Source organism: Thermobia domestica, chromosome 10 (genome assembly GCF_964235325.1).
Source record: "Thermobia domestica chromosome 10, izTheDome1.hap1.1, whole genome shotgun sequence".
Lineage (NCBI taxonomy): Eukaryota > Metazoa > Arthropoda > Insecta > Zygentoma > Lepismatidae > Thermobia > Thermobia domestica.
In genome coordinates this window covers 93,358,678-93,378,684 of record NC_137463.1, presented here as the reverse complement: position 1 = coordinate 93,378,684, position 20,007 = coordinate 93,358,678, and the positions used below count along the sequence as shown (strand labels likewise).

Below are 20,007 nucleotides of genomic sequence, written 5' to 3'. Positions count from 1 at the left end.
GTTATTATTAATGATAACAATGTTAATAATATTTAACTTAACTGATCCTGATTGAACAATATTTTATCTCACTTAACAGAACATTCTGGTATAAAAATATGTTATACTAAATATTTATCAACTAAAGAAAGGAACAATTTTTAAACTGTTCGTTGATATAAACATATAAAGTTAATATTTCGATATTGTGATGGTTTTATGCACAATTGAAGCAAGTGGCATTTATATTAGCTTAGAGCCTTATCGTCTCACACAGAAAGAGCTCTTCAATTAATTTTTCAATGCAATTAACTCCATCAAGTTTGGCATCGACATTGAATCCAGTTTTACACAAATCAATTTCGTAATTTATATCAACTCTAGACTAAAATGTGATAACCAATCACTTTGAATGTCATATATGCTAAAAAAAAATTAAATACGCATAAAAAATTCTACAAGATTAATCTAGATACTTTAACAAGCAAGAATAATTTTTGATACTTTGGTATATTTTTCATTTAATTAAAATTCTGCTGTTTAATCGTTTTAAGAATGTCTGAAAATTTGTCTACAATGGCAAAGAAAACATGGAACTTCATCAAACTTTTTAGTAGGAACACTGGACACCACTGCCATCACACGACATAGTGTATCTAAAAGACAGTTTTTAAAAGTTCTCTTGCACATTAACATTTGTAAAAGGACGCAGTTACATTTTTTTTAAAGAAATAAGTGCCCTTAAATGATTTCATATACATATGACACACACTACACTGACTAATTATTTCTATAGTTAGTTACAATGACTTCGGTAGCTTTAGTCATAATTATGTAAACCATGATTAAGAAAAAGTGAGACAAACTTATAATTCTGTAATAGACAAATCAATTACCATTATCTATTTCAAGTAATCACACTTTTGTCGTTAATAAATGCATACAATTTAATTCAATTGTTTGTGAATTATATGAGCAAAGACATTTATTGAAAAACTAATAACTAAATACTAATAACTAAAAATTACAAACATAATTTTACTCATTATGAGTATCGTATATTATTTAGTTTAAAAAGAAACTTCATACATGAATCTCTTCCTAGTCTACATTCATGTGTAAAAATTATTCTTACTTAACTGATACTTATTTTGAAAATATTGTTATTTATATCATTTCTTTTGTGAAGACATGATTGCTTTTCCTCTGCTAAAAGACAGGAATTTTTTTTCTTCTTTTAACATCTACATCGTTATCAATGGAAAGAATCAACTGAAATTAAAACAGAAAAAAAATGTCAAACAGATTATTATATTACCTGAATTTCAAACCATTTACCGATAAACTTTGTATCCATATTTACAAAACCATGAACTTAGGTTCTAATTGAAACGAGCTTTGTAGCATCTCTATCGTATAAAATTGAGTCTAACAGTAATTTTATTACATTAACATATACGGGTCTTTCCCTAAGAATTTTGAAACTTTTTCACCATGAAAATAATAAATATGTTAATATAATAAAAACTATTTCTTCACAATAGTCTCTTAAAATAATACTTTTAAATCAGAACAATAATTTGTAAAGAAAAAAAAATGACTATGTTGAAAATAATTTGTATCTGTGACAAAAAAATTCTCGAGTAAATTGTTCGAATCTAATTTACGTGATACTAACAAGTTTTACTGACGTTATGTTCTTTTTTGTTTCTGACAATCTTCGTACGAAGTGAACTTTCATAAGTAGTGGAACGTCAATTCGAAATATACAACACAGGGAAACTGTAATAATATACGGCGTATCATTTCATTTAATGTAAAACACTAGTTTGGGTTCCATTCAAACCCGATGTCTTTTGTTTAATACGCTACTTCCTTGACACAGAAGTATTGTCGCTTCTTGCCTTCGTTGTCTCAAACAATGGCAAGGTTTGAGGGAAAACATGGTAGACAGCGTCTATACTTTAGAATTTTATACCCATTAAGTTTATGCTTTTTCCTGACTTAAATTTGCATATAATTTCTTTCTCGTTATTATTATTTTTTTCACGTTGAAACTAGATCCAATTCTAGAACTTGCTTTCATGTACGTAGACAGATCGCCCAGGTTTAACGAAACCTTGAACATTAACCCTGTGTTGGGACCATATTTCTTGTATGAATCTACAGAAGCATAGATGCTCGACTTTCTGTCTATTACAGGGTTGCCAGTCTAGTTTATTTCAAGTTAGATTTGTTGTAAGTACCAGAAACACCGCAACTTCCTTTTTTAGTCTTGTTTATTTTAAATCATCTTTCGAGCTCCATCTATAAAATGTTCATTTGTTATAAAGTGCCTTTGAAGAACGAATTTTTAAACACATTATGTTATTTTGTATCTAACAGTGTAGGAAAAGACTACCAGAAAGTTCAGATGTTGCATTGGCAACTCTACTACTATTGTATATATGTGAGAGGGATAAGTAGAAGTGAAGTGACTACGACGAGAATAATTGTTTAACATGAAGTATTAGGTGCATCACAGTGTGTACATTCGCGAATTCTCGTATGTGTCAATTTTTTGCCTACTTGAAAAAAATCTGCAGACATTTTTCACTCTATTATGAAATCACTATATAAAATCATTGGAAAATTCTTTCGAAAGTTTTGCGCCCCTTTTCAGCAACGACAAGACGTGGAACTAGAGATTAAGATAGAATTTGAAGCACTGGAATACTTCCAATTTTTAACGCTCTCAAGCCCGGGATTACGTGCACTAGCCACTATACCAGGAGGGAGAGTTTTTTCGAAAATTTTATTACCAGATCATTTATAAAGATCCTATTGTTGCAAGACACTGAATGGATTTTAGTAGTTTATGATAGAATAATTTTCAGCAAACTTTGATGGTTGCGAACGGGACTCTTTTACTCTTAATCAGCGTGTGAGGCAGCGCATGCAGGCAAGTTCCTTCTTTAAGTTGGAATTGCTTTTACTCTAAACTATCGTTGGAAAATAAACTTGTCGTTTGCGCAAGACTGATTAGAAAATACTATTTGAATTTTACAACCATATCCATTTAACTGCAAAGATAGTATAAATTGAACGTTAACGGAATTCACTAATACACTAAATATATACCTAGAGGAAGGGCAGTGACGAATTTAGATATTTCGCGGTTCTAAGCAATTTATGGCCGGAGGCCCCTCAAAGCTACCCACTAATGAAATTGATCCAAATATTGATGTCTCTTTTTCCGGTCCTAGGGAATTTGCCTTGTTTGCTTAATCAGAAATCCAACGCTGATGGAGGGAATGATGGAAATACTTTTATTCATGATGTATGTTGTGGTGTGCTGCAGATGGGTTACTTATAGAATTGTAATCAGATTAATTAGAATACTATAAAGTTTATAACGTTATTAAATTGCATATTTGACCATAAATGTTTTAAAAAGTAAAGAGTAGTAGTACGAAGCGCTGCACTCCAGGAGGTTGCCGGTTCGCTTTATGTTGATGATCCCTGATAGTTCAAAGATGTGTATGTTTTGAATTTTCAATATTGTTTGCTACATATGCTTACTCGTTTACTTTGAGTATAAAGTAGTATGTTTTTCCTCCAAAGTCTGCATTCCCGAATGATATCATATTTGCTAGACATGTGGAATGAGGGATATTATTTCCTCACACCCTCTGTAAGAATGGTCATAGAGGACACACATGGGAATGGCCATATATATATATATATATATATAGATATAGATATAGATATAGATATAGATATATCTGTCTACCTAATTTTTCACTTCACGCTTCGCCCGCCATTCTCAAGTATCAGACAACATGCGGCGGTAAACTCTAAAGACGGATATTTTAAAATACTGAATAGCAATAGCTAAGCTAGGTTCATTTTTAAATTGTTAGAGGTGCATATACTATGTTTGTGTGCACGAAAAATAGAGTGCATTCAACAAGTTATTTAATTAAACCACTTTGAAACTAAGTTTTTAAAATTGAATTAAACGAGTTTATCAAACCTTTTAAATGTAAATGTTATAAATGGATCTTGTCCAAGTTGAGATCTATAATAACAGTTATAAAAAGTTTTCATTATGATAATATCAACTATATTTATGACATTTACTAGGACTCATACTGTTTCTCCACTCACCGATTCATATATTTTTTAAATTTTCTGTGAAAACGCAGTTTCTGTGCTGGGATGCACTTACACTCCATCTGGTAAACAATGTAACTATTTTCAGTTCGCAAACAAAGGGTTAATAAATATAAATAATAAAAGTCAAGGAATACCATTTCTCAATAAATATTATTACTTAAGTAACAACAAAATAAACAGCACCCGAGCACACTCTAATTGGTAAATAGACGATTAGTGTTGTTACTGTTTCTTTTCTTTCTATTTTTTCTTTTCTTTTCTTTCTTTGTTTTTAATTTTCGAAATTTTAACTTTCCAGTACTATTACTTCTTGCGCCAAAAATAAGGCAGTTTCGTTTTATAATCTTTGTATGTTGCAATATTTACAACGATTAGAGTTTAAATCCATTGTTTTCTAGGTTTTTTTTTTGTTCCCGTTTGTAGCCGTTTTACACCTTTCATTGAATCAGGACTACTTTCCTTTTTCCTCTGACGTATCCTATATTTTCTTCATGATACCACAGATATTTCTCACGTTTCGTTCATTTTATCTGTAGATTTACTATGAACTTCATGTTCTTCTTTCACTGCATCACTGCAAATAGAAAACTTCGAATCTGCTTTAAATCCTAATCTGAAATTCCTGCTGGAATTTTTTCTTTTGTTCTAAAGTCTTTCAATAACAAATTTTCCCTGTTCAAAACCGCAGCACTTCTCTAGTTAGTGAGAAACTTTGACTTACCTTCGCAATCATGAGATTATGGTCTGAATTGCATTGCATTCTACACAATTGCATGAACGGACATTTATGATATTCTTGTGCTTCCATTGTTTATTAACACATGTTCAGTTTGATTTTTTTTCTTCTGCAAACAACTGGAGAAATCCAAGTGTACTATGCATGCTTTTTTCCTGTTGGAAGTATGTAAATTTGACGGCTAAGCTCTCAAATCCATGTACACAAAGGATGAAACAAAACAAAACTAAACTAGATGCTGAGAAATTCATTAATTTTAGTCTATTGTTATTACTGTTTTCGTGCAGGTTATTGTTATCGATTATTGGTCGAAACATTAATTTTTCCCCTTGCCGTGTTGAAACCGCTTATGATTATTTTTTATGTCGTACTACCGAAAAATCAAATATTCGTTTTAGTTATTCCTCAAAGCTACTCTCAGTGGCTAGCAACCAGGGCCTAGAGTTGAACGGTATTCACCAGGTTGAACGGCATATGCTGATGATGTAAATTTAATAGGGGATGATAGGAGAACAATAGAAAGAAATGCAGAGATCTTATTAAACGCTTGCAGGGACATGGGTTTAGAAGTAAATGCAGAGAAAACTAAATACATGGAAGTGCGTCGGGACCGTAATACGGCAAATTGTGGATGCGTTAAATTATTAAATAATACTTTTGATAAAGTGGATACTTTCAAATATTTAGGCTCGATATTAATAGACGAAAATCATATTCACGAAGAAATTAAATGTCGACTAAAAGCAGGGAATTCGTGTTACTATTCGGTTCAAAATCTTTTGTCGTCGCGAATTCTGTCGAAGAATTTGAAGTTTAAAATATATAAAACGATAATCATGCCTGTTGTTCTGTATGGTTGCGAAACATGGTCGCTTTCTCTGAGGGAAGAACATAGACTGAAAGTATTTGAGAGCAAGATCCTGAGACGAATATTCGAACCCAAGAGGAACGGGAATGGGGAATGATGGAAACTTCATAACGAGGAACTACATAATTTATACGGTTTACCCAACATTGTTAGGGTCGTCAAGTCTAGGAGGCTTAGGTGGGCAGGTCATGTAGCTAGAATGGAAGAAAGTAGAAACGCTTTCAAAGTCTTGACTGGAAGACCCATCGGAAAACGACCATTAGAAAGACCTAGGCGCAAATGGGAGGACAATATTAAGATGGATCTCGCAGAGATAGGAATACAAAGTAGAAACTGGATCCAATTAGCTAAGGATAGAAGTCAGTGGAGAGCTTTTGTGAACGCGGCATTGAACCTCCGGGTTCCATAGGCCATAGAGTTAGTTAGTTAGTTACTCTCAGTGATATTCATTCATTTCTTTCGTTTGTGCTTGTATATTTATGACCACCATATTTTCACCACTATCACTTGAATACATTGTAAGACATCCTATCATTTAGCAAATCTCGTGCTTTATGTAAATTCCTAACATTCTATGTTTATAACTTTGTTCCATAACTCTGTAGGAGGGTAGCCATGAAGATTCTACTGGGGAACGTTTTACAGCCGGGTACTTTACAACAGGAATATCAATAGAACTATCTTGTATTCGTTTCGCTGGGCAAAAATTTTTGGCCGAAGTACAACATCCCAATATTAATGGAAAACCAAGGACCGAACGTCTGTTGATTAGTTGGTTCATCGAACTGGCCAGTAGGACTGATGGCCCCATATCAGCCTCCTGTAAACCTTTCTTTCTGTCTCTCTCTCTTTCGCTCTCGGTGTATATGTGCATACAAAGGCATCCAGAACAAATAACAGAAAATATCGAAAACGATGTCACTCAAGACTAAAAAAGGTGAACTAATAAGCTCTTTTAGCTAAAGAAGAAAAAGGAGAGTAATGAAGTGGAAAATCAAAAATTGGAATTCAATATGACGTCTATTTAAACGCTTCATTGTATTTTTCTATTATTTTTTTCCTAATTCTCCCAATCTCTGAGTGATGAATTATTTAGCGAAAGTTCTTATAATATACTTGTTTATTGGGTTCAATATTTTCTGGTAATATATATAATCTACGATTAGAGATACTGCTAACCACTAGTTCTCCCATTAATTACGTTTAAGATACATGTTAATTACATTTGAATTACGGTAATTAATTAATTTGCAAACTTCTGATAATAGTATCACTTTATTATCCCCTCCCCCCCCAGTAAGGTATTAATGGGCAGTTTCTTTCGAAAATAAGTAGAGAAATTTCCGTCTAACCCCCAGGATTTCACACCCGGCTTCCATCTGCGCCTAGGTCTTCCCAATATTCTTTTTACCGATTGAGTGTTCTATTAAAATTTTGAAAGTGTTCCTATTTTCTTCCATTCTGACAACATGACCTGTCCACCTGAGCCTTCTGACTGTAACGATGTTAGGTAGACGGTATAAATTATGCAATTCCTCGTTATAAAATTTCTCCGTTTCTGTTCCTCTTAGGTTCCAATATTCGCCTTAGGATTTCATTTTCAAATATTTTCAGTCTGAGAGAGGAAAAGGGGGAACGATGGCTCAATGAGAAAACGCTCACTTCTGGTGCAGGGGATTGGTTTGATCCCAATCTAAATATCTTTGTGCTGAACATCATGTCCGTGGGTTTTCTCGGGGTTCTTTTGTTTCCTCTCACTTTCTCATTCCACCAACTATTTTATTATCATTCATATTTATTAATCATCCGTCTCCTTTATTTTGAAGGACATAATTGTGGGACGGAAAACTAGAAATTTCATGTAATTTCACTTCTTTTTCAGTCTGAGTTCTTCAATTAAAGTAAGCGATCATGTTTCTCAATCATACAGCACAACAGGAATAATTATCACTTTATATATTTTAAGCTTCAAGCTCTTTGACAGAATTCGTGAAGACAAAAGAGTTTATACTAAATAACGACATGAATTCCCTGCTTTCACTTGTCACTTAACTTCTTCGTGGATGTGGCTTTGGTCTGTTAATGTTTATCCTAGATAGTTGAACGGTCACAGAGAATTTCCAAGTATTTAATTTTCTCTCCATTTGTTTCTAAACCCATGTCCCTGCAGGTGTTTAATAAAACCTCTGTATTTCTTCCTATTGTTCTTATATCATCTCCTATCAGATTGAGACCACCAGGATAAGTCATAAACTGGTGAGTGACAGCTCTAGGCTCTATTTGCTATCTTTAATTTTCCTTTTAACGTTTTCCAAAAGAAAATTGAATAATAATGGTGACAAGGTTATCTTCTTATTTCAGTCCATTTTCGACGTGAAAGCTTGTGGACAAGTATTTCCCTACTCGGGCTTTATTTTGGGTTTCATTTAAACATATATCTTTATTAATCTAACTAGCTTTTGGGACGTGGTGTCATTCAAATCATTTAACAACCGGTTCGATGATTATCAGTATAATAAGTTTAGTAATTTTATTATTATGATTATATTATTATTATTATTTATTCCAATTGAAGATCCTTTTAACAAAACTCAACAAATGCCAGTTTTTTTTTTTTTTTTTTCAAAATGCGTTTTTCAACGGATTCGGGTACTTTAATATGAGCCTCACACAATGGCTAACAGAAAAACCGACAAAACTGAATATTTGTCCTTGTAAAAGGTGCCTGAATATAGCAAATTTTTACAAAACTTAACATCTCCATTTTTCAAAATTCTACAGTTATCTCCACTTTTTAAGATTATTTCCCAATACGTGGACACAGCTTTTTGCCTCCTGACAGGGGTTTTGACCTTATTGAGAAAGAACTAAGAAAACTCGAAAGAATCACTCTGCCCTCAGAATATTGTGACATTTTGTGAAAGTTTTGGGAAGGTTAAAGTTTGGGGTAAAGACTGCTATAGTTACGATATGAAATCAATCTCCAAACTTTTAATGAAATTCAAATTACCTTTTAAGATATCTGAGGCAAGAGTACTGCATATTATGTAAGAAGATCTGAGACTAGGGCACAGTGCCTTTTTAAAAATACTTTGCTTCGCCGATAGACATTGAGGTGCTTAAACTTGGAGAGAGAAGTGCTTCAATAATGTTTGAAGCACCTCAACTTTCATAAGTGAATCATGCAAACAAAAATAAAGCAAATGACGTGAAGTTGATGTCTTATTTTGATAATGATTCAGGGGAAAGTAAAGAGTTCTATTTAAAAGTTGTACAAGGGAATGTTAGTGATACTGAAGACAAAATTCTGTATTACGAAAGACTATGTTCCTGTATTGTTTCCACACAGCATTAAAAATCTAAAATTTGTATTATGTACTATTGCTTTAGTTGTCACTTCAATGTATAACTGTGTGTTTCATAATAGATTTAAGATGTGAGAAACAGATTTTGTTACTGTTGAAACTTCTGTTCGTGCGTTAACTTAAAAGAAAATGATAAATTTACTAATACATTGTGACTTCTTATTCTGACATTATCTACAAAATGTAATGTATTTAAGAACCCATTGAAATTAAATGTTTAGAATGTATATTTATAATGCCTGTCTTAATAAAATAAAGCAGAAATATGCACGAAAAAGAGGACATGTTGAGTTTTGTAAAAATTTGTAATTTGTAACTTTTTTCCTTAATAAAGGCCGTTAGTGATGAACTTCAATTATTCCTTCATCAATCCCAGTCTACATGGATGATCAGTATTGAATTTTTGAAATCTTTTGAATCAACGATATTCTGAACAACTTAAAGAAACAGCTCCTGTAAAATTTTGTAAATGGCGTTTGTTGAGTTTTGTTAAAACAGTTCTCAATTATACTAGTAAGAACTTAACACAGTATTGTTAGTACTTAACATCAAATTTTCCGCTCGAAGCCATGCAATTTCTCGATTAGATACAAAAATTTTCGTCAACTAAAATAGATATTTCTTCTGGCCATTGAAATATAGCAGCGCAACATAAACTTTGGGTCTTTGACAGAAAACTTAACACATGTTGCAGGAAAACTGCGCCTCCATATCGGCAAAATTACGTTTCCATTGATGAAATCCTTCAGAAAATTAAAACGCTATCTCTGAACTACAGTATGTCTTAGTCGTCTCTTTGAAAGCTGTAAAGGAAGGAATATATACTAGATCCTTATAAAACTGTAAAGGAAGGAAGATATACTAGATCCTTAAAAATAAAGTACTAGAGTGTTGTCTTTTGTTTCCGTATGTAGTGGATTAAAAAAAAAAAAAAAAAAAAAAAAAAAAAAAAAAAAAAAAAAACTACTTTGTCCTAAAGAAGAAAATGACATAAACGCTGAATGCATTACTAAACGGTAAAATTTTCAACTTCCGTACGACAACTATAGTCCGAATACTATCTCGAATGATAAAATTTTCAACCGCCACAATAAAACGGAAGTGGTTTATTGAAACCAGATTTTTATTTTCTTTCTTAAAAGAGGTGTTGTGACTTCCGCTTCAGATTGGGATATATGCAAGAAAATAAGGAACTGTGGGTTCAAACAATACTTTCATTACCCTCAGGATGAGATAGACAATTATTTATTTACATATAAACATTCCTCATCACAATTTCGACACTATTTCAAGGATAAAGAGAGCATTTTCATAAAACTAATTGACGCACAAGATTCTTGTTTTCTTGTATACATTTCGAATCTAAATAAAATCAACACTTTCCATTCAAATATCCGGTCTGAATAGACAACTTGTATTCTATCTCGGAGATTTGAAAACTTTGCTATTTAACCCTTTTAAAATCTTGCCTTTTTTAAAGGAAATTTTAGACTTTTAATCAAGTAACTACTGCATCATCATCATTTATCATAGGGTCATAGTTCATACGCCATTCTCGTTAGAATGAAGGACGCTTTCACATGATATCTTGGACATGTGTACATGACGTACCCGGAAAGGGAAATTCAGGAGAATATTGTAAAATTTCCCTCCAAAAAGTCCTCTTTTTTAAGTTTTGCACTCTCGAGAGCGGGTAACGGTAAGAGTACGCGATCCTAATGCATCTTCAAAAATGATACGAGGTATAGACGATGCAATTTTGATATCTTTAATAGTTACGAGGAGAAAAATATTTACCAATGCTCCGTGAATGTACCCAACCTATAAAGACGTCATAATCGCTTTCGAAGTTATACTATCAGAGACTCGAACCAATAAACATCACTCTTATTTCCTCTCACAACGGCAAGCAATACCGTACAAAAATCTACAAAGCTAACCTTTCTCCTTTTTCTCACACATCAAGAAAAGAAAACAAATACATATTTATAAAAATAAACAAATAAATAGAAACTCATGTAACACTGAGAAACACTTCTCTTATGAAACAGAAAAAAATCCATAAATACAATTTTCAAATTAAATGGTAGTGGAGGGGAGGAAGGGGAAGAAAATGCTATAAGGTTCATTTTCCAATACTTCTACATGCATTATTATTATTATTATTATTATTATTATTATTATTATTATTATTATTATTATTATTATTATTATTATTATTATTATTATTATTATTATGTATTCGGCCTTTTGATAGGTCCCGAGGCTTTTTTTTTTAAATTTTAATTTTAGTTGTGGATCTACAATCGTTTCTTCCAAGTTTCTCGATCTTCAGCTTCCCCTTTTAGCTTCCAATATTTTCTTCTATTTTTCAAATCATCGATCAATTATGTTCTTCTTTTTCCCATTCCTCGCTTTCCTTCCATGGCGGTACGAAGAAAATAATTTCTTCACAAGATGTATCCAATCCAATTAGCCTTCCTTCGAAGGACGCCGGTTAAACGCGTTCTCTTCTCTGTTATCCATTTTAAAACATCTTCGTTTTGTTATTCTCGCTGTCCATTTTGTCTTCTCCATCTTTCTTCAACATCACGTTTCGAAGCTTTCTAAAGATTTCTTCTCTAATTCCCGTAATGTCCAGGTTTCTGAGCCATACAATCCATTACTCCATATATAGCAATTGACCAACTTCTCCTTAGTTCAACGTTAAGCCTGCTAGTTAAGAGTGATCTTTTCTTGTTGAGTCCTTCTTTGGCTAAGGCAATCTTGACCTGATCTTTTTTGTGCAGTAAATGTCTCGTCAAAATGCTTTCCAGGTACTTGAGCTTACCGATCTCTTCAAGTTCTCTTTATTCTACTCTAACCAGTAAGGGCACGTTTCCAAGGGATATTCTGACTTTCGATTTTTCGATGTTGATTTTCATTCCAAATAGTTTCCCAGTGTCAACTATTTTATTAATCATCTACTGTAGTCTTTTTTCGATTCTAGCTTTAATAGCCGTATCATCATTATCTTGTTAATGATCTGGCCTGCAATCTTGAAATCTCCAACTCCCATTAATGCTTCCTTGATTAAACATTCACTGTAAATGTTGAGTAATTTGTGGCGACATAATACATCCTTGTCAGACTCCTCTGCCAATCTTCATGCAGTTGGTTTCTTCTTGATTAAATCGCAACTTCACTCATTGACCTATATACAGATTGCAAATGAGTCATCGGTTTCTCCAGTTGAGCCTCGATTTCTTTAAATATTTTCAGAAGTTCGTTCTGATGGACCCAGTCGAAACCTTCTTGCCAGTCGATGAAGCACACACGTAACTCGTCCTTCACGTCAAGAATTCGTTCTGATATAATTCTTATTAATCCAATAGCATCTTTGGTCCTTTTTCTTTTCGGAATCCAAATTGATTTTCCTCCAACATCTCTTCTATCTTACTTTCGAGGCGCCTGTTCAGTATGCGTGCAACAATCTTTCCAGTGTGGGAAATAAGGCTAATGGTTCTGTGATCGCTGCGCTTCTTTGTTTCCTTTTTCTTGGGCAATGCAATCATTGTAACATCAAGAAAATCCTTTGGCCATTCCCCACTCAGATAGATCTTGTTAATAAGTGATGTCAGTACTTTCATTGCATTGTATCCTAATCCCTTGAGCAAATCTGCTAGAATGTCTTCGTCTCCAGTGGCCTTCCTCCTATGCATGTGTTTGATGGCTTGTACTACGTCACTTGTCAACATATTGGGTCCTTTTTCTTCATCTCCACCTCTTCCTCTACTTCGATTGCAATATATTTGCGGTGATTCTTCTGATCATAAAAATCTTTTATGTAATTCTTCCAAATTCTAAGGATTTTTTGATGGTCAGTGACCACATAACATTGTTGATCTTCGATTTCAATCGTGTTTATACTTTTGTTAGCTTTCTCTCCTGATTCTTGTGCTTTCTGATACATGTCTGCCGCGCCGTTAAAGTTCCATTATTTATCCACATATCTGTGCCACGCACTTTTGTTTGGCTTTGTCTGTCACACTGCTCAATTCATTATTCTTCTTTCTGTATCCTTCGATGTTCGTTGTATTCGCCCTTCTGCGTTCCTCCATCTTCTTAAGCATCGGTTTAGTTATCCATCGTTTTCCTGGTGCTCTTTCCTGTCAATGTTATTGCGAAGTGTATCAAGTAGAATGTGTTTAACTTTTCCCGAACTATTTTCTACATTGCTTACCATATCGCCCATTGCACGTAATTTTTCTTCAATATCTTCTTACACATCACTGTCCAACTTGTTTGTCGCTCTAAGTTCCATTTAGATTTTTTCTCCCAGTTTTCTTGATCGACTTTAACCAGGTTTACACTTTCGCCACTAGGAGATTGTAATCAGAATCAATGTACGCTGTTGGTAGTGTCTTCACGTCTCGTACACTATTCCTGAAACTTTGCTTGACAAGAATGTAATCAATTTGGTGGCGTTTCTTATCTCCTGGACTTTTTCACGTGTACAGCTTGTTTCGTTTTTTCTTAAACCAGTGTTCGTTACCACCATATCATGTCGTCTACAAATGTTTCCTACGCATTTGGATCCGTGCGTTTCTTCTACCTAGTCCAAATGGTCCCACCACCATATTCGTTGCTCTTTCTACTATGCTGTTGAAGTCTCTCATTATTAGAGTGTTGATCTTACTTTTTCCCTCCTTAATTTTATCATATATTACTTCTACTTCATTGTCATCATGGTCGGTGGTTATCACAATAGCCACTGATTTTGCACTTAGTTTTACAAACATTAACCGGACATTGTAGCATTCAACTTTGGTTACACTTCTTGCTACTTCGTTCTTCATTCGTTCGTTCTCGACCTTAATGCCACCCGAATAGAATATTATATAATTTCCCAATACTATCTCACCTTTTCCTGACCATCTCAGTTCACTCAAGCCCACTGTGTTCACTCTACATTTATCCATTTCCACTTTTAAATTTTCAAGTTTACTCGCACATCGTAAAGTTCGTACGTGCCAGGTTCCTATGCTGAAAGGAAAGTTATTGTTATTATTATCTTTCCCTTTGATGATTCTTCTCGAAGTAAGTCCCCACCGGAAGATCCGAACGGGGGACTATTTTACTCCCCGTTCCCCGTTCCGGAACCATCTTATATTTATTCTCCTCCTTCGTCCTTCCTGGAAGTAAGATAATGTGGTAGTATTCCCATTTCCTTTCCATATCTCCATGCCCTTGACTACCTTATGATTTATCCGCTTTTTACGACAGTTTCCCCTCCTAAGAACAAGAAGGTGCCCCTGACCTCCACCTCTCGTCTGCCCTGCGAGGAGGCCGTTCGAACCTGGTAGAGGTTGGTTGACTCCTTATCCCGGGAGTCAGTTGGTTCCCACCTACGTTAGCAGCCTAAGATGTTGCCTGCTTTCTCCCGCGAAGAGATGTAGGTTGGGATTTTCCCTCCGTTTATGATGAGACGCGAAGGCATTCCTCAAACCTCTCTAGTACTACATGCATTATCGACATGAAATGAATGATACACAATGCACATAAACTTTCCTTCTCGTTTTGTTGAGAAGAAAAAGATAAAAATTCTGCCACCGTATTTAGAAAGCATGTGGCAATGTATCGAACCAAATAAAAATGATGTGATATCTCCTAGGGAGCGACAACGCATGGTGGCTGTGTGTAAATCACCTTATTTGCAAGTATTTTAAAAGAATTAATAGAGTATGTATTAGGGATGTAGTTTTTCGTAGCCTGGATACTTAATACTTTGATTAAAATCACATTCTTTTACTTTTGAAAGACTGAACAACTGGTATCCTACATATTAAACTAATTTATTTTGAATGTCTATTTGATGTAATGGGGGCAACTTAATTAAACTTTTACGAAACTTTTTTTTTTTTTTTTTTTTGCGTGTATTCTTTCGAATCGAGATAAAAAAAAATGCCACTTTCCATTAGAAAATATTTACTTTCGACCTAGACAGACCACTTCTGCCCTGCTTTGGAAGGCTAAAATACCAACATTAAATTTGACACATGTGATTTAACGTACGATATTCCTGTGTTAAGATTCTACTCCAGCCGAATTAAAAGCCTAGTAGGAATTAAGGTTTTCACACTGTATATGTTACACTGCTTTGGACTTCTTGATTTATATATATATATATATATATATATATATATATATGGAAACTCTCGATCGAAACTCAAACATGTATTCGTGATCCTCCCCAATACGCTACCTGCTTGTTTACTTACCATGAATGTGAAGAACATGCCAAATGCCGAAAGAAAATGCCACAGATCATGTTGATCGAAATAATCCAGCTTACCGAAACAAGTTTTGTTAAGTATTCTTGAATGAGCTGGTGTGAGCTAGATGTGAAACAAGAGAAAAACAAGGGTTATACTATAATTCCACTCACGAAATCTCAAAACTTTAATTAGTCTTCAGTAATTATTATAGCATGAGTTCGAAACAAACATAAAAGTAAACAATTTATTGAATGAATTTCATGCATAGGTACAATAATTTTTATATTGTGGATTTACGGAGAGTAGTGATATATTAAAGGGAAGTTTTAAATATAATCCTACATTATTCTACACGAGGTCATTCCAGATATGAATTACCTGTTTCTGTATGTGTTGTTTTCCTTCATTGGCTTGCGCGTGACATCTGGCATAGGATACATATGGGAAGAAGAACTTACAGGGTATAACTACCAAAAGTACATAACAATATCTTATTCTTATATAATAATAGGCATAATATATTATTTATTTATATATATTCATTTTTACACTTTTATAACTATTTTATGATTTCATCAGAAAATACATAATGCTGAGAAAACATTAAATTTACAGATCAATACACATAATAGTGATACTGAAAATGTACATCTATAACACAATACCTATGTACGCTTCTGTAGTATCATATATAAAATATTCTTCAATCTCATACTCTAGCTTCTTTCATAACAAAATTTGCTTGAAGTACGCTACAGAACAGGTAAGTTTGCAACATTAGTTTTTTTTTTTAAATTTTTTTAAAACTCAACTTTGACATCTGCTTGAAGGAGCTGAAAAGTTTATTTAATAGTTTTATTCTTGTGTGGTGTATAGCATTTTGATCTTTTCTTAACGTCACATTGTGTGGAGGTATATGACTTATACAAGTACTGTACTGGCGTACGACAAGTCTGATATACGCCAGTTGTTTTCTAGTAAAGTGCAGTTCTAGTCTTCTTCTGCTAGTATTGGAAATATTTTATATTCTTTTTTTGTGAAAATTACTTTCAATAGCTTTTCATATATATATATATATATATATATATATATATATATATGTACTTCCAAATACAAGGATAATACACAAGTCTTGCAATATTTCCACAAACCAATTAGCAGGTACGTGCATACGCTGTGATCGACCTTGAGTAGTAGGCCAAACTTGCCCAAGGAATGGTGTGGCAAGCGGACTATTTAACACAAAGGCCATCACTCTGTCAGTATCTTCAGTTAGATTTTAGTGGCAGTGAAGATGAGTGCTCAACAACGTCTGATATGTGAACTGTTATGGTATGAGCTTGAACTTGGGCACAACACTGCGGCAATCCCAAAAAAAATTTTTATACGAAAGAAGAAGGTGCAGTCAACCACAATACAGCAGCAATTTTAGAAATCTTCTTAACAGTGAAGTTGTGTAAACTGGAAATTTAGGTCTTTTTACATCAGACCAAATGACCTAGATAAGGGCAACCCAGATTACAGATGAAACAATATAATCAACATCTCAAGTAAAACACAAAATAATAGATAACACTTATTTATATATTATTAGTTTTTTCTGTTACAGATCGTTTCCAGTTTACACAACTTCACAGTTAAGATGATTAAAAGTCTTATTAAAAAACCTAAATAGAATCTCAACAGGTGTTCTCTGAGGATATATACAGTATTTCAAAAATTGAAACTGGACACATTGCCCTCACTTGGAATTGAATTGTCAATTGAAAATTGTTTTAGAAATTCGCACCTGATGCCAATAAAAATGTAGCTAATTAGCTTTAATAAGAAATCTCATTGACAAACTGCACAGGCCACATTAAGTGTTCAACCATCTTAGTACTAAAATTCACAGTATGTGCAAAGTATTAAATTTGCCAGCAAAACTAATGTTTACAACAGCGAAAAATAAACTATAGAACATAAATTAAAGACATATTATGGAATTCCGCATAAATTAATTGTAGAAACGATGAATTGACCGGAAATAATTAAGGGCAATCAAAGAAAGAAATTAAGTCACTGAATACTTTTCACTAACTGTTAATAAAAAAAAAAAAAAAAAAAAAAAAAAAAAAAAAAAGAAAGAAAGAAACAAAATTTCCAATGGAAGATGTAAGCCTGAGTATCCGGTGATTACGTTCCCAGACAGGAAGGGAATATTCAGTTAAAATAATAAACACGGAGGCACAAAGTGAGCAACTTTTTTTTTAAATGAATATGTGCCCTATAGTTTCCATAAGTAGATATTTTAATAGGAATTGAACAACCAGTTTGCTGCACTACAAATGATTTCTGAAGCCATCAAGATCACAGAAATTCTGGTGAACGCAGCGACGATAATAGGATATACTCAACTTATAGAATAGAATATTTTATTGTCATTGAACTTTACAAGCAATAGATAACGTCTGAATGATATATATATTATATATATACAGTGGCGGATGCAGGATGTGATCAAGGGAGGGGCTAAACCATAGTTTGCCGCTTTATCCAGTGTAAAACAGGATTGAAGTCCATTTTATCCAGTGTATACCTAAGCGTCAAGGGGGGTCTATAGTCCCTATAGCCCCCCTTGGATCTGCGCCTATATATATATATATATATATATATATATATATATATATATATAGATATAGATAGATAGATAGATTGGTAGATAGATATAGATATAAGAAAAAAAGTAATCATAACATACAGATAATCAGTGGCTGGTTAACAGTATAATGAACAGCCTAACAATATTTGAAATAAAGTGACACTGGAAATTACGACACAGTTTCTTCACATTCACTGAACTCTTGAATCGAGTAAATGGATTCGCTATTAACCAATCATATAACTTTTTCTTATAAACCTTTAACGGCAGCTGCTGTAAGGAGGATGTTAGTTTATTAAACAGCTTCGGTCCTATAACTAAATAACTATTTTTGATCTTTGATAATCTAATAAAGGGTATATCAATTTTCTTACACTATCTAGTATTATATGCATGTACTTCATCCCTAAGTGTCATATTTGCAAGGTTTTTGATAAATGTAAAGAAGCACTTGATAAATATATATATTAACTACTGTCATTATCTTAAGCCTGATAAATAGTGGTTTACAGTGTTCTTTATGATATGTTCTAACAATAATCCTGATGGCTTTCTTTCGCAAAACTAGGACACCATTACTTGACCACTATTACCACAAAGCAAAATCACATATCTAATTATGCTATGAAAAAATGCAAAATATGAATTCCTCATATACTTACAGGGAACTGTTTCTTTCATTTTTCTTAACAAAAGGGGCACTCGGGAGAGCTTTTTATATACATACATATTTGACATGTTGTTCCCAGGTTAGGTCTATACATATACCAAGAAATTTAACCTCAGTTTCATCATAGTTTTCTTTATTATTGCAGTGATTGAGATTAAAGGTTACTTTTTCTGTTTTATCTCGATTTAGCACAAAAACATTTCTTTTAAACCAGGTCTCTGCCTCTGTTAATGCGCCTTGAGCTTCTATATATTTCTTCAAAGCTTGTATATATGTTAAGTAGGATAGTGTCATCCGCGTATAGAATTGATGTGGTATTAGTATTTAGAAGCAAATTATTTATCATTATTAAAAATAGTATCGGACACAGAACAGAACCTGTAGTACCCATATTTTACTTCTAAGATGTTTGAATGCATGTTGTTAACACTAACTATCTGTTTACGTTCATTTAAATTGAATTTTACAAATTTTAACTGCTGCTATGGAATCCGTAATACGCTAATTTATCAATAGGATTTTATGATATACACAGTCAAACGCTTTATTTAAATCGCAGAACGTCGCTAGAGCAAAACTCTTATTTTCAAAAACTTCATATATTTTTTTTTCGTTAGTGATTCTACTGCATCAGTTGTGGATTTCCTAGGCCGGAATCCAAATTGAGCTTTCAGAATTATGTTTTGCTTAGTCATATATTTATATAGCTGATCTTTAACAATAGTTTCCATAATTAATTTAAAAAAAAAACCGGAATAAGAGATATTGGACGATAATTAGACGAACAGGAACGATCTCTCGTTTTGCATTAGATTCATAGCATGTTTTTTTCAACTCTGGCTATTTTAAGTGCTTTAGGAAAAATACCTTGAAAGAAACATTTATTGAAGCATATTGTAAGGGGTTTGCCAATGATAGCTCGATATGTTACATATATCCTTACTGTCAGAAGTTTTCATTTTTTTACTACTTTTATGACGTTATCAGGGCTAGTGGGTAACAAAAAAAACTATTAAATGGACTATGTTGACTTAAATACTGATACATATTAACATTAGTATCCGCATTGCTTTTCTTGATTTCCTCTACGGAAGTAACAAAATACGTATTAATGGTATCAGGCGATAGCGTAACATTATTATTATTATTATTATTATTATTATTATTATTATTATTATTATTATTATTATTATTATTATTATTATTATTATTACCATTGCTTACCTTGTTCATTATCTTCCATGCAGTTTTGCATTTATTTGACGATAATTCAATGCAATTTCAATTGTATTTTGCTTTCGCTACCTTTATTGCAGATTTATGTTTACTCTTT

General features: G+C 33.1%; 1 protein-coding gene across 1 annotated transcript in view; it reads right to left on the bottom strand.

Moving 5' to 3' along the window:
* Positions 1-986: 986 nt before the first annotated feature.
* The window catches only part of LOC145661547 (SID1 transmembrane family member 2-like), a 112,817-nt gene continuing 93,796 nt past the window's right edge, over positions 987-20,007 (bottom strand). Inside the window, exons 9-10 of the mRNA XM_081726870.1 lie at positions 15,367-15,483; positions 987-1,251 (exon numbers count right to left, since the gene is read on the bottom strand). Coding sequence (XP_081582996.1) covers positions 1,189-1,251; positions 15,367-15,483 — 180 coding nt within the window. The 3' untranslated portion in view covers positions 987-1,188. The remainder of the gene's footprint in view (positions 1,252-15,366; positions 15,484-20,007) is intronic.